Source organism: Myxine glutinosa, chromosome 6 (genome assembly GCF_964187855.1).
Source record: "Myxine glutinosa chromosome 6, kmMyxGlut1.1, whole genome shotgun sequence".
In the NCBI taxonomy this organism is placed as follows: Eukaryota; Metazoa; Chordata; class Myxini; order Myxiniformes; family Myxinidae; genus Myxine; species Myxine glutinosa.
Window position 1 is genome coordinate 140,125,031 of NC_136266.1, and position 16,351 is coordinate 140,141,381.

The 16,351-nt window shown below is 43.0% G+C and overlaps 1 protein-coding gene across 7 annotated transcripts in view; it reads left to right on the plus strand.

Moving 5' to 3' along the window:
- LOC137430365 (synaptic vesicle 2-related protein-like) overlaps nt 1-16,351 on the plus strand; it is a 183,798-nt gene that overhangs the window by 67,570 nt on the left and 99,877 nt on the right. For all 7 annotated transcript variants that reach the window (XM_078780609.1, XM_078780612.1, XM_078780615.1 and 4 more), the window contains 3 exons: nt 13,042-13,140; nt 13,420-13,491; nt 13,621-13,745. In XM_078780609.1, the coding sequence (XP_078636735.1) occupies nt 13,042-13,140; nt 13,420-13,491; nt 13,621-13,745 (296 nt within the window). The remainder of the gene's footprint in view (nt 1-13,041; nt 13,141-13,419; nt 13,492-13,620; nt 13,746-16,351) is intronic.

Consider the following 16,351-nt stretch of genomic DNA (forward strand, 5'->3'; position numbering starts at 1 on the left):
TGCCTTCCATACTGTTTTCTAACCCCTCTAACCCTTTTTGCATCCCTTCCATTTGATTCTCTTGAGCGGCCATTCTGTTTTCTACCCCCGTTAACCCATTCTTTACTTCTTTTATCCCGTTGTCTAACTCCTCAAAATTATTGTCTAACTTCTCAATTTTCTTGTCTAACTCCTCAAAATTATTGTCTAACTTCTCACTGGTACCCCTCGCTTCGTCCCTCATTACCCCCATTTGGTTTCCCATTACCCCCATTTGGTTTTCCAATCGCTCACTATTAGCCCTCGTTTCCTCCCTCATTTTCTCGCTATTCTGGGCCATAAGGGCCTTCATTTGTATGAAAAAAAGGCCCCAATCCATCGGGGGCGCTGCCACGGTCGCTGGCGCGGTGATCAGCGAGGCGCCATTTTGCGCGCCCGCTTCTTCGTGCGTGACGGCGCTATTTTGCGAACCTGCCGCCCTCACTGCTTCGCTCTCCTCCTGTCCCTCATTTTGGTCCTGGATCGACCCTACCTCACTCTCCCCTACCGGACCCCAGCCGTCTTGATCCGCCATAGCGCGACTTGCAAAATTCGAGTTTCGTAAAACAAAACAAATTTCGGCCGCTCCAAATTTTGACCAAATTTTTTTTTTCCTCTATTCGTTTTTTTTTTTTTCAAAATTTGGTCGGGCCTCGAATCCCACTCCTGACACCAATTGTTACAGATACGACTTTGATGGTATGGTGGGCCGAGCGGGATGGCCGCCGTATCCGTACAAGTTACCCGATTGTGCCCGAATGTTGACTAATCGCGCTACGCTGGCTCAATAGGAAAGAGAAGACACCCGGCTGGGCTATAATGACACAATACGACACCAGGGTTTCGATTTTCAAGTATATTCGTACGGAAAAAGGTTAGATTACAGGGGCTAGAGGTATATTACAGGAAGACAGGCACTTAGACACACTCTTATATTATCCCCGGACAGACGACAGACACACGGGACAAAATGCTGACTCACACGGGGGTTGATGAAAAGGGGAGGCAGGTCGCGATGGCTCAGGTGCACCTGGCTCAGGGACAGAATCACGTACGGTGGTGTCCAGAGATGCGTGAAGGTATCACAGCGCTTGTGGGTCGCGACTTTGGTCTCAAGCTGGGGAGGTCGCTCAGCGCTCGGGAGGGTGGCGTCTTTTCCTTCCAAGCTCGGGGCGCATCTGACGTCACGTCCGGCGCGGGGCCGCGTATATCCGGCGGGGAGTGACACGCCCTCGGCTCGTTAGCGCCGCCCCAGATGGCATCGGCCCATGGCTTCTCATTGGGTGCGGGGGTTACCGGCTCCGCCCTTGACGAGGGGCCGACAGGGAGCCCCTTCGTGGTAACCCCGTGGAGCGCGTGGTCAATGGTGGCTAACCGAGCCGGAAGGAGGACGCCCACTCCCCATGCCGTCACCGCGCCGCCCCCCTCTTTTGTTGTTGTTGTTGTAGTTGGCGCTTCTTCATGGGGAAGAGATGCGGAGAGGTATGGGGAGGTCCTAAACTTCCTAACAGGTGCCATATAATCACATTCTGGTGCAACGAAGAGTCATAATTAATGGAAACAAGTCCTTAACTGACATAGATTAAGAATAACTAGCAAGATGTCCTATAATTGTCTACGTGTGGTGCGGGGGACCTGGGCACGACATTTAATGGGGGAATGAAGGGGAAGATCGGCTCTAATGGGTGTTGTTTACAGACAATGGGACTAGGGAATGGGGTAAGGGGAGAGTTGGGGAGTATCGGAGAAGATAGGGGAATATTTACAAGCGGATATGGAGGTCAAATTCCATATTCGCAACAGTAGTTTGTGTATTTGGATATATTTTCACGACTAATTCCAGTTATCGTCCTGCAAAAGGTCTGCTCGTTCTTTTCCTTTGAGTCGTAAATTCCTGTTGAATTCTCATTAAAAAGCGGAATTAAGTACGCTGTGTGATGATGGAGATCCTTGATGACGAATCAGGAATAGTGAATGAGCAGACAAATATCACGGATGGTACACCAGATAGGGAAAATGTAGATGAAACCCCTTTTGCTCAGGTGCTGTGTAGCGCTGCACAAAGATCCATATGAGCGGGGCCTGGGTGCTGTGTAATTAGTACACAAAGAACCAATTACTAGGGTGCTGAATAAACACAAAGATCCATTTTTGGAGCTGGTTCTCCCGGTGCTGTGATTTATTCAAAGAACCAAAATCTTGTAAGAATTAAGATATGATTTGTCGACATCATAAATACTTTAATATATGTAACGATTTTTGTAACGATCATCCTGCAAAAGGTCTGCTCGTTCTTTTCCTTTGAGTCGTAAAATCCTGTTGAATTCTCATTAGAATGCGGAATTAAGTACGCTGTGTGATGATGGAGATCCTTGATGACGAATCAGGAATAGTGAATGAGCAAACAAATATCACGGATGCTGCGGCTGGAGCAGGGGAAGCGATTTTTGAATTGTTCAGTGATTATTCGATATTGTTATGACTTATTGTCAATAGGTATACTAAGTGGCCATGAGGTAGCCTGTTGCTATGTACAGTTTTATTCTATTGTTGATTATACCACATAGCTGTGGTGATAAAGGAAATGTTCGTTTTAAATAGATGATTATGATAGGACCATGACTATAAAATCATGATGATTATTATGAATGATATCATAGGGTTCAAATGCAGAATGCTGCATGAACTTGGGAAAGAACTTTCAAGCCCTATGGGATAAATTGGGTATTACAAGCGATGGAGTTTCAAAATTTAGCATGATTGAAGAAATTTTACAGTCTTATTTCAGGAGTTTTACGAAATTTATATTGCCAAGAGATTTTGGATACTATTAAAAGAAAAATGATGAGATATTTTTCCCAATGAACTTTAATATCTGCCATCCATTTTGGCTGTCTCACGAATGAAGGATGAGTTGCCTTTAGTGGTTGCAAAGAAAATTTGTGGAGACCAGGCAAAATGGGGAAATATGTCAGATATGACCCTAGGACAGGACGGTGATTCATCAATTGGCATGAGGTACGAACCAGAGGTGACGACCGATGAGTCGATCTCAGTCAATGGATGGACCTGTCCTGACATCATTGGGGAAAGGGCTTATGCAAGGAGTCATTCAAAATGATTAATTTGATTTATTGATGAATATTGATGAATTAATTGAAATTGAATAATTGATTGAATTGTTAATTGATTGAATCTAATTGATTGAATTTAATTGCATAAATTGAACTGAATAAATTGAATTGAATATATTGATTGTTTGATTGATGAAAATGCGGTCTCAAGAAAGAAGCTTTGATATCTTTGCGAGATATTATCAATGTGGAGACAACCTGGGAAAATTGAGCAAGGTGGTGAGTTTATATACAGATATATATGTGCGGTTACCATTGTGTGATTTCCCCGTCAAACAGAGCGGACACCTGAGGATTCACCCACTTCATACTGACCCTCCGGCTCATCTGCAAATACTGATCTGTGAGATTGGATTGTGCAAAAGCCACAGCTGAGGGAGATTCTCTGGAAATCACCGTGCGAACAGGTGGAGAGATCCTTCCTGGAGGTACGAGTGAAGCTTTAGAGGAACCTGGAACAAGCTACAACACATCCAACGCTACTTTGATAAAAGGCAGAATGGGAAATGGAGCCTGCAAGAACACACAAGGACAACCAGAGATTCCACAAAAAGGTACTTGTACACATCATATGTACGACCGTTATGGTGCCGAAGCTATAAGGCAGGTCGAGAATTGGTATTTGTGGACAAAGGGACATGATGAGGAGTTTCCAAGAGATGGTACATTTGAGCGAAGTCGATTGGAAAGATTGGAACAAAGATTGAAAGCCAGGAAGAGACAGAATCTAACGGTAGACTGGCTTGCATTCCATCTTTGGGATGGTGAATCCAGACAACGGGAACAGCAAGAACGGATAACGGAACTAGAACTTAAAATAAAAAGGATACAGGATACAGTGGAGGAGACAAATGCACAACTGCCCTCGAAATTAGGAATGAAAGTCACAGTTGTCCCATCTGATTTCCAGTTGTCTCCCCAAAAAGGACGGTACAAAGAATTTTTTCGTGTTTCAGGAGATAACAAGAGATTGCAGTGGCAACTCAGGGATGTAGAGATGCAGCCCAGCAATACAAGTGCACAGGCGCACAGATCAGACAACGACAGAAACCGGTGTTTCGAGTGTGGAAAGATGGGACATTGGAGAAGAAGATGTCCGTATGTCAACAGGAAGACAAGGTCATGGGGCAAACCAAGATCAAGGGTACCAGTGCTTACCGGTACCTCAGACAATGATTAGGCCTTCATTGCTGCAAATCCCAAATGATGATTGGCCTCAACAGATTCGATTACTGGACAAACATGAACAACTGTCAATGATTCTTGTGTCTGAAAAGTTTTCAGAGCAAGAATGATTCATTTTTCTTTTTGCTTGTTAACAAATTAATAATTAATTGATCAAATGCCAAAATTGGATCTTCTATTTTGGGCACAGCAATTTTAAATTTACAAAGTTTGGAACAATTGCGTTGCAATTGTTGGCAAACCAAGTAACAAGAGTCACATGATGATCAGGTGGGAATTTCGGACTATTGTTCCGCACGATTGATAGGTCAATGGTCGACTGACATGCAAATGGGTGTGTAGTCAAAATTTGGATAGATTATTGTGAAGGCAGAAAGGGTAATTTCAATTTGACATCATAAGGGTTTTCTAAGAATGGACTTTTGGTTTATTTGTTTATAAGCATTTTGAATTTGATTGACAAATTTTATGAAATTGAAATAAAATTGACACCCATCTGATCTGTAAATAATGGTTCCAACGCAAACAAATATGCATAATGCATGTGTGTGTGTGTTTTTGTGTATCAATCTTACAAGATTGTTGACACCGACAGTGTGCCTGTCTGGAAATGGATAGTTATATGTGGATGGGATTGGGATATGTGGATGGGATTGAATATCCAGAGAATCCGTAAAATAAAATAGAAATATAATTTGATTATGAACATTATCTCTTTTGTCAAGGGAAATGGAATATAAAAAAAATTTGATGTGCTGGGTTATGAGCAGCCATTAATTAATAGTAAAATTGTGAGTAATTTTGGGATTCCATTTTTGATAGAATGTATATGAGAATAACATCTATTTATGGATATGAGCTTCATAAAAGGAAATGAGGAAGTACAAAATCATCCAAATTTGGGAGAGGTCTTGCACTGACTTCCCAGAATACTCTGCTCATGGATTTTATATATATAAACTTGAATTTTATCAGCATATAAATTGTGCTGTATGTATGGATGTGTTTTAGGCATAGATGATATGGGAAAAGAGTAAAGAAAATTTTGCTGGTTTGAACTATTGTGGGTTTTCAGTTCTGGAGTTTAAACAAAGTCACTGGTTAACAGATGAGAAAGGATAGTAAATAAATTATTCCCTGCTGGGCAAATTAAGTACGATATTACTAAGACTTATGAGAGCTATTGTTCCGCCTTACAGCAGTGGAAAATTATTGGAAAAAATTAGATCCAACATAATGAATCTATAAAAGAATGTGATAGGGATAATATCCTCAATTTGTACTAATTATTTGATTGTGGGTAAAGGAATTAAGTCATCGTAGTGGATTGTTAACAGCAGCCTGAAAATGTCCTGAGAGTGTGCATCCATGTAATCAGAAATCCCAGATTTGTTTTTTACAAACAACATTTTGGTAGAGGTCTTGTGTGGAACACTTCCTTGGTAGATAAAAACGGTACTGCATGCTGGCAGCCACTTTTGCGGCCAGTTAGGCCAAACAAATTGAGAGGAAATTGTAGTTAAATACGTAAGTTACACATGGCTATTTGTAAAAAAGGAAATTTGTTGAGAAGGGAAACATTTTTTCGAAGGTTTATTAAGGTGTTATAATATGACATGTGGCAAGGCAAACTATTGGATGGGAAAATTAGATCTGGCTATAGAATAAATTTATTGACCCCTTGAAGTTAATCCTTCGAATCATTGTTTCACTGGCATTTTTGTTCAAATTGGAAATAGTTTGGTAGAGCTTTGGTTAAAACCTTTGGTTGCGGTATCTTGGAACGAATTGATAAACCATAGGAGATTGATAAGAATAGAAACAAATATGGACCCAAAATAGAAAGTTGGATTCATGCCTCTCATTGCAAGCAAGCACATGGGGCTAAGGTGGACGATCCCACAGAAAATGAGGCTGCACCTAGCAGCCCAGCAGAACATTCAGTGGTAGAAAAATGATAGTCGTGATTTACAGTCATTTGAATTACATTTTAACACCCCTTGCATTGATAAACATTACATTTTCAACATGTGATATTCCTACTTGGAATAGTGACATTTATTTGCCTACATGACATACAATTACCTGCTGATATTAATACAGCATGAGTGAAAAAATGTATCACAACTACACTCATGATCAGGGGATTGAGTTCAACCCCGGGAGATAGGGGGATCAGGGTAAGACAAATAATCTGATTATGTTACATATTAAGGGATTTTCTTTATTTACCTTTTAGGAAGCTTGTTAGTTTGGTACATAATGTTAAATGTCATCGACATATAACTATGTCATAGATATGAATATATACAAGGAGTAGCAGACTTGTTTGTTGGTTTAGTAGTTATATTGGCAATTGTTTTAGTGGTGGCTTGCTTGAAAGCCTTAGTGACGGTGTGTTTGAATAAGGTAACCAACAACACGATGATAACGCATGAAGTGACAAATGAGGAAAGAAATGTGGAACCAGAAAAGGAAGACTTTTATGGCGACATAAACAGTAGAATTAAGATAATGGCATAACGACAATGTTATGAGTTGTGTCAATTACAATATCAATGAACTCATATCACCACGAGTGACACACTGTTAGGAAAAAAAGAGGGAAAAGAAAAGAAGTGGAGAGGAATTATGGTAATAATACATTATGCTTAATTTGTTGGTTTGGGAAAATTGTTGTTGGGAATTAGGTATTCCCGTTTGTGATTGTAATCATATACAATGCTATTCTTAGTTTAGTAATAAAATACATACCTGATTGAATATTATTTGTGTGACGCATATAAATGAATATAACTTTTTGTGTTAAGGAAAAACAACAAATTGTTGAATGTGAAACTGTCAGAAGATATACATGATTATGCTGATTTCATGGTAAGATGCACCCTATCTGATTCAGTGTGTGTGGAAAGCAGATTCAGATGTGACTGAGCATAAGGATAAGACGAGATCACATTTTGAAGGGAGTGCTAACGGAATTGGGAAGAAGTTCGAGAAAGAAAATTTGTGGCTAAAAAATGAAGTTAATCGTGGCATACACCCTCTTTCTCAAAGAATGATGAAGACATTCTCCCGTGTAACTTGGAGATGAATGCTTACCTTCACCAAGGAAATTTATGTGACCATTTGCCTGGATCACACTGCAACATATGAAAGAAAGGCGATCACTTACTCTTGTTCGAAGGCTTCGAACATTCACCACATCAGAAGTTGCAGGACAACGACATTTTACCTGCAACCTCTGTGAAATGCGGGGACATATGTTCTTACTTCACCAACGTCCGGGGAACCAGCATGGAGCTGCAAAAAAACGGCTGTGCCCTTGTCACAACAGCTGTGCACGATTCTGCTGGTTGCTCCTGGTAAGGACCATGAATGACCTGAACACCATGGTCCCAACATCATTGTGGATGCATCCGGCATCCCTGTTCCACATCTTGCTGGCCAATCAACGTCACACCAATACTTGCTGCCCACTCACAATGAGGGAGGAGGCAAGTCGACTACAACTGGGTGAAGGCCTTGTTCAGGAATTACTATGGTTTACAGCAAAAAGTGGCAAGAATGCTACAAGGAGAGCAGGGTCAGTCTATGACTCCGCAATGTTACCACAACAGCGAAATCCTACACGAAGTAGTGCAGGAGCTATGAAGACATTAGGAGAAAATGTTTCATACCTGGATTCAAACACAAGTGATCAGCCCTTCCTTTCAAACAAAGTCAACATTTGTGTGGAGGCAAACGTTTTTGCCAGATGGTGCAGATGCTTTACAAAACTTGAAAATGAAGTGAAATTGTTGTATCTTGGTGATGGTGAAGTGTTGTTTTGAAAATATATTTGTGATGCAAATGCAATAGATTGAACAATATGGAAGGAGTCAATGACCAACGAAATGTTTTGTGATTCTTGCAGGATGACGGTGTATGCCTAAGGGAATTTGATTACAAAAGTTATGATTATTTACTTATACTTGTAATGATGTTTACTTGCAGTGATTGATTATTTACTTATACTTGTAATGATGTTTACTTGCAGTGATTGATTATTTACTTATACTTGTAATGATGTTTACTTGTAGTGATTGATTGTTTACTTATATTGATGTTTAGATTAATGGTTAATATAAACAAAAACAAAAAGATGAGGGAATTGTGGAAGTGTAATTCAGTGTAACTTATTGATTGGCACTGGTAACTTATTGATTAACCTGGTAACAAAGCAAATACATTTTACATGCAAACTCTGTGAAGGACGAGTTGTAAATGAGTTAGGAATGTGCACGAACATGATAATCTCTTGAAACACCTGGTCACAGCCCCAGGCTGGAGCACCCCCCTATTGTTTGATAAATGGAACTCACAACAGGGGGGGCTAGCTGGCGCCAGGAAGGCGACCAGTAACGTCAGCGGAGAAGAGATTACGAGTTCAGCGGACAGAGGATTAAGTCGAGTTGGTCCATATAAGCGGGAGCTGCGGCTGGAGTCGAGAGTACTTGCTACGTGAAGCGCTGACCGAACGGGAGTGTCGGATGAACGAGAAGGACCAGCGAAAAGAGTTAACCTGATCCATTATATTATGCGGTATCATTTTGGTAATTGGATGAAGTGAATACAGTTTAATAAACTAGACCTTTTGTAACCTGTGTCCGGTCATTGGAGTCCTGTGAGTCCCCCAGTACAAATTCCCTGACACCCCCTTCACATGCCTCCCCCCCAAAGCCCTCTCCCTCCCACAGATCTCTCGATGTCTCCATGTCTCTCGGTCCCTGCTCTCAAATGTTGTTTGTGTCCTTCCCCCTCTCTCCCCATCTTGTCTACCGCTCCCGATGTTATTTGTTTTATGTGTCTGTTTGTCTTTCTGTGTGATTAATGTTCGCTCTTTCACGAGCCTCGATCTTGTATACAAAAAAAAAAAAAAAAAAAAAAAAAAAAACCCTGACAATCAATTTGGGATGGGTAACAAATATCGAATTTTGAGATGCAGGTAATAACTTTCCTGATAGAAAGAGAAACATTTGGAAGTCCAAAATGGACTTCCACATGATCCTGTACATGCTGGATTTATTTCCTCTTTGGGTGGCTGGTGGGAGGTGGGGGTTTTTTTTTTCTTTTTTTTTTTGGTTTTTTTTCTTTCTTTCTTCTTTCTCTTTCTTCTCCTTTGAGTCCACAAATACACGGGGCACAGAGCTGTGAATGTAAAAGCGGATTGCAATTTATCAACGGCGAATACACTGAACCCACGAATGTCGGGGTCCGATTGTATTTATTATCCTCTACCTACTGCTGTTATTTCCTCGTGTGGGAGCTGGGCTTTTTTTTTTTTTTTTTTTTTTTTCCCTTTTTTTTGTCTGCGAATACACAGGGAACAGAGCTGTGAATGTAAAAGTGGGTCACAATTTATCAACGGCTAATATGCAGAACCAGCGAATGTTTGGGTCCGATTGTATGTATTATCCTGTACATTCTGGGGTTATTTCCTCGTCGTTTTTAGCATTAATGTTAAGCTCATGGAGGATCTTGTACATGTATCACCTGCAGGGCTTTTGGACACTTAACGTTTGCGTGAATTACAAGGACATTGATGGACGGAGGCTAAATTGACACAGTATATGGGATTTGAATCTTGGATACCAAGCGGGGGTTGGCCGTTTGTCGTTTGCTATGATTATACTACAGTACTTGAGGGACTTGCATGTCTTGAATTATTATGTAGTTGTAGAAATTAGGTGTGTGTGAATTTATACTCGAGTGTGGTCATAAGGTGGTTAGATACTTGATGCAATTCTCTGTCTCCGTTACGCTCGACAAACATGGCGAAACGGGAGTAAAGGTGGATATTCCTTCGAGAAGCTGGTTGAAGATCTTGGCAGGTAAACCCGTTGTGAAATGTTGCTTTTTCAGGAGACAAAAATACGAATGCTTCGGGGTGACCAGCGTGGTGGTTAAACAACATAAATATGCCACCGGCAAAAAGAGACCTACAAGTCAGACGACGATGGTTCACGAGCGAGCAGTATTCAATGACAAAGGACGGACTGTAACCGAAACAGACCCGGACTGGGGGGTCGGGGGCCCACGTGGCAGGTGTAGGCCCCCGACATGCGGTGTACATGCCTATTTACAAAGGGCCCCAATGCACTGCGTGCTAATACACAATACCGAAAATTCGGTTCGATTCCGACAACTGAAAATTTGACCTTTGTGACCTTGAAATGTCAAAACGAAGGTTACTGACCTTGAAATGAGATAGAAAATAATGTATAATCAGTTATGAGGTTAGTTAGCTACACAATACCGAAAATTCGGTTTGATTCCGACAACTTTGAAAATTTGACCTTTGTGACCTTCAACGGTCAAAGGTCGAAGATTCTGAAATTTGTTGGAAAACTTGTATTTCATGATGTATGTGATAATATAAGATCATGTCCGACATTTCACCCTATCAGGAAGCGAACAATGTAATAAAACCATCAAAAATCGACTTTTCTAAATTTTGTGACCTTGGGGCGAAATGAAAAATCGAGCTCTGTGGGGCTAGACACATGACATTGGCCTAACCAAATACCGAAATCCCTGTCAGATTCCACCAACTCCCTCGGAGAAGATGCAGCTTGAACTCGATTACCCCCGAAAAAGACATCTTTTTCGGGTGTGGCTCTGCCCCCAATGGGCGCAATACGCCCACTCTAGGCAGGACGCAACTAGATCATGATATCAACCTCCCACCCAAGTTTCATCAAGACCGGATGTTATCATCGTGTAGTTATGCTGCAGACAGACAAACACACAACCATGACGAATATAGTGGTCACTGTTTGATAACTCGTGAACCAAAAATGGTGGGAGAATGAAGTTCTGGATTGCAGTTCAGGGGAGCTTATGCGATGGCACGTTGTCACGTTGTCCGTCCGTCAGTCCATCTGTCCATAAACACTTGCAACTTCTTCTCCGAAACCGCTGAAGGGATTGTGCCAAACTTGGCACAAATGATATTTGTCGTGTTGTGACTAGAGTTTGTTCACAGCATTAAAGTAGATTGGGGTTTAAGGTGGTTTACTGGGGGTCAAATTGGATCCAGGTTTGACCCTCCAAAATAGGCATTTGCTTTTCCCTCTGAAACTACACACTGAAGGAGCTGTGCTCCAACGCGAGTCGAAAGAATTGACGCGACCAAAGACGGAAATTCGTCCGAGTTGCTTTAATGTACGTATCAAACTCGTGTACTCTGAAAAGCCCGTTTATCGGGCAGCAATATATATATACACATTTATGCCAGAGCGTTTGCCCGGGAAAAGCGAGACCGGGCATGCCCGGGTGTCAAGGGCGAGTCCTGGAAAGGCGAGTCTGGACCTGCCCGGGCGTGCTGGACGAGGCCTGGCAAGTCGAGAGCGGGCATGCCCGGGCGTCCTGGACGAGCCCTGGAAAGGCGAGAGCGGGCATGCCCGGGCGTTCTGGGCGAGCCCTGGAAAGGCGAGAGCGGGCGTGCCCGGGAGGTTCGGGCGAGCCCGGGAACAGCGAGTTCGGGCGTGCCCGGGAGGTTCGGGCGAGCCCGGGAACAGCGAGTTCGGGCATGCCCGGGAGAGGCGCGTCTGGGCCCATCCGGACGAGCCCGGCATGGCGATTGCGCCCTGGCCGTGTCCTGGCAGGTGCAAGGCGATTGTGTACACCCAGCGGTAACCGCTACAACACAATATTTCGATGAAACTTTACCACAACCTTCATGACCCGTGATGTACCGAAGTTTGTTCACAGCACTAAGAAAATCGAAGTCTAAAAGGGTCTACTGGGGGTCAAAGTGGGTCTGGGTTGACCCCCCAAAATAGGTATTTGCTTTCTTCTCTGAAACTACACACACAATTTTGATGAAACTTGACCACAACCTTCACCACCCAAGCACCCATGCTGTACCAAAGTGTATTCATGGCATTAATTTTTTTTGCCCCTTTGGGCGTCTACAGTGGGGGTCGCCCCCCAAAATAGGTCTTTGCTTTCTTCTCTGAAACTACACATGCAATTTCGATGAAACTTCACCACAACCTTCATCACCTGTGATGTATCAATGTTTGTTCACGGCATGAGAATAATTGGGGTCTGAGGAGGTACATGGGGTGGGAGAGGGAGGGGGGAGAGGTTGCCCCCCGAAATAGTGTTGCCCCCCCAATGTTTTTTGTTTGTTTGTTTAAAGTCTTACGATTATGTTCATATGTTTCTACATGCTGCCCTGTCTTCTAGCGACCCTTGAAATTGGTTTAAAATACCTTTAGTCAGTGCAGTATATTGTTTATTCTACCAGGTGAGCACCAGGGGTATTGCCCCCATGTTTTTTGGTGCAGTACTCCTTGAAAAGTTTCTTAATGGATCCTGGAGTTTTAACTACACTCAAATAATCAAATTGGTTTTTAATATGACTTGCCCTTCTTGATAACCTTCAACCTCAGCTTAGCTCCTTGATTGCACTTTCTCAATCCTTGCATTTGACCCTCAACCTTGCATTTGACAGCTCCTTTATTTTAACCTCAGGCGTGACACATTTGGTTGCATGACAGGACGTCAGTTTTAACTTCTCAGGGTCTCTAACTATTGAGCATTTAAATGGCCCATTACTTTGGGAGTACATAGACGTTAATTAGTTCATTTTTCAAGGCTGCAAATTGTACTCAGATATTGTTTGACTTGGTTGACCCTCTGCTTGCTTTTTCTGCAGTGGGCTCTTCCTCTGATAGTAATGACCCCCACTATATTGGGGCCAACACTGCAGTGTGAGTGGAATCTCTCCGCATGGCAAATCGCTCTCATCTCCTCGGTGTGTTTCCCTTATCATTTCTTTGATCATTGAATTATTTTTTTTGAGGAGGATGGGTAATGGAATTTGTTGAATGTGGGTGTGGTTGTTTGTGAGCTGGGCACAGGATGGATGGATGAACAATCGACAAAATCCTCAAATTTTGAACTATTTCATTCTATTTATTGATGTTATACTGAGACTTGACATTCGGAATATCTTGGCACACTTTGATCATCGACGTATTTATCCAAAGTGGTATTTCAGCTCTGACCTTGCTGCTATGTTCCTTCTCTTTAGACTACCTTTGCTGCAAGAGGCTTGTGTGCAACAATGTGGGGAAAACTTGCAGATAAATATGGACGCAAACTGGTAGGACATCTTGGCTCTTTATGTGATCCTTATTTCAAGCCAAAGTGTACAGATGAAAATGCTAATGTTTCACTCATAAATATTTAAATGCAATGTAAAGATTAGGGGTCTTTTGTGAACATTTTGCAGTGTATCCTGCTCGGCTTGCTGAAAACCTTCTATTTTGGGATGCTGAGCTCCTTTGCCCCATCGTACAGCTGGTTCATCTTCCTATGGTTCGTGATCGGTTGCTCGGGGTCTGCTTTTTCCCACATGTGAGTCTGCTGATTAAAAATGACATTCTAGAATACAACACAACAACAACGGGCATTTAAGGCCATTTTCCCTGCCTAAGCGGGGGGTTAGCCTTGTGGTCCCAAAGACGATCTTCTCCATTTTGTCCTATTTTCTGCATCTCCCCTTGTTAACCCCCTTGCCCGCATTTCTTCTTCCACCATCTTTAGTCAAGTCTTTCTCGGTCTTCCCCGTCCTCCACTTCCTTCTACATTCATTTCCATCACTCTTCTCAACCAGTCACTTTCATCCTTCCTCAACACATGACCAAACCATCTCAAACTGTTTCTCTTCACAGCATCCATCACAGGCTCTATTCCCATCATCTTTCGCAATTCATCATTTGTCTTCCTCTCTCTCAACGATACTCCACACATCCACCGAACCATTCGCATTTCCACCCTTTCCAGCCTTCGTTGCTGCTCTACATTCATTACCGATGTCTCGCTCCCATAAATCATAACACTTCTCAGACATGCAGCATGCACCTTTCCCTTCAGCTTCAATGACACTCCCCTCGTCAGCACGCCACTCAGTTCCCGAAACTTCTTCCATGCACATCTCACTCGAGCAACCGTTGCCGAGCCTGATCCACCTTCTCCATTCAGCATGTCTCTTAGGTAGCAAAATGTTTTCACACCTTCCAGCTTCACGCCGTCTCAAAGATCCAACTCAACATTACCTCCATCTGCAGCTCCCTCTGTGCACACCTTATACTTGAATGTAGCTGCCACACTGGTTAATGACCCTCTCAGACCACTACATTTTTGATGAAACCACTCGGCGTACATTGTACATTGAATGGAGTTCACTCCGACACCTTTCCTGCACCCAGCACACGGCCTCTTTCCACCTCACCACATGCTTTACCACTTGCCATCACCTTCGTCTTTCCGATATTCACCTTCAGACCTTTTGTCTCCATACATTCCTTCCACTTGTTCATCTCCTTCAGTACATCCATACTTTCTGCAATCAACAACAGATCATCTGCATACAACAACTCCCACGGTAAACCCTCCTTTACGTTCCGAGCCAGCACCTCCATCACAGCTATAAATAGTAGTGGACTTGGTACCGACCCCTGATGCACTCCCACCTTCACCTCAAACTCACCACTGTTCCCGTCCTTCGTCCTTTCAGCTGTGCACGCTCTCTCGTACATTGCCATCACTACTCTGATCAACCATTCCTCCACTCCGAACATCCTCAATGCCCATGTCACTACTTCGTGTGGAACCCTATCGAATGCTTTCTCCAGATCAACAAACCCAAGAAACAACTTCTTCCTTTTCTCCATGGACATCTCCTGCAACTGTCTTACAATAAAAAGCACGTCTGTCGTTCCTCTTCCTGGCATAAATCCAAACTGCATTTCGTCAATCTTCACTTTCTTCCTTATCCTCCTCTCCAACCCCCTTTCCAATACCTTTATTCCATGCTCCAATAACTTTATCGCTCGATACGACCCACAGTCCAGAAGGTCACCTTTCCCCTTGTATAGAAGGACGAGGGTACTCGGTTCCCAATCCACTGGAATGCGGCCTTCTTTCACCACCAGATTACAGATCTCTGTCATTCTCTTCACACCCCAACTTCCTGCTGCCTTCAACATATCTCCCACAACTCCAGCCGGCCCTCCCGCTTTTCTACTCTTCATTGCTTTTATCGCTTCCTTAACTACCTTCTCAGTTATCTTCGCTGCCGGTCCTAAAACTGGGTTACTCTCTATGTTGCCATTGCATTCATTCTCTGCATTCAACAGCATTTCCATATATCTCTCATCTTCCTTTAATTCCATCTGGGTCCACAACGATTTGTCCCACTTCATCCTTCAAGCAACTCACCCCCATCACATCACACCTCTCTTTCGCTATTTGATTTGCAATCCTGAATACCGCTCATTAACCCTCTTCCGAATCCAAGCCTTTTCCGAACATTTTCCTACATGCCTCCTGCACCTTTGCTACCTCTTTCTTTGCAGCCTTCTTGGCTGCCTTATAACTTTTATGCTCTGCCTTTTCTGCCCCCGTACCCTTCGCCTTCTGCCACTCCTTGAACTTCTTCCTCTTCTCGTCAATCCTCTTTCCAACTTCATCATCCCACCACCATGTTTCCGAGTGCCTCGGTGGTCCTTTTGTCCATCCACATACCTAACCAACGGCTCCCAACAGACTCTTTCATTGACATCCAACCAATTTCAAGCTCAACCATATCATCCTCTGCCATACTCAGCCTCTCTTTTAATGCCTCCCTCTCTGTCACCTTTCAACCTCCACACATTCATTCTCGGTTGGTACTTCACCCGCCGAGTTCTCGCACCTTTCACCCTTATGTCGCAGACAACCAAATGGTGCTGTGGAGTGCTGTGGTGCTGTGGAAATAAAAATGTCTTCAGCCTCCTCCCCCGGGATCATCTTTTTGTCCCGGAGGTGACCTCTATCTCGCCTACGCACCATCAGGTAGTCAACTGTTGTCGTCGATCCACCTGACGTGTATGTAACAAGCTTATTATCCTCTTTCTGGAAATGAGTATTACAAATGAACAAATCAGCAAACTCCAAAATCCTTTCACCTTCTCCATTTC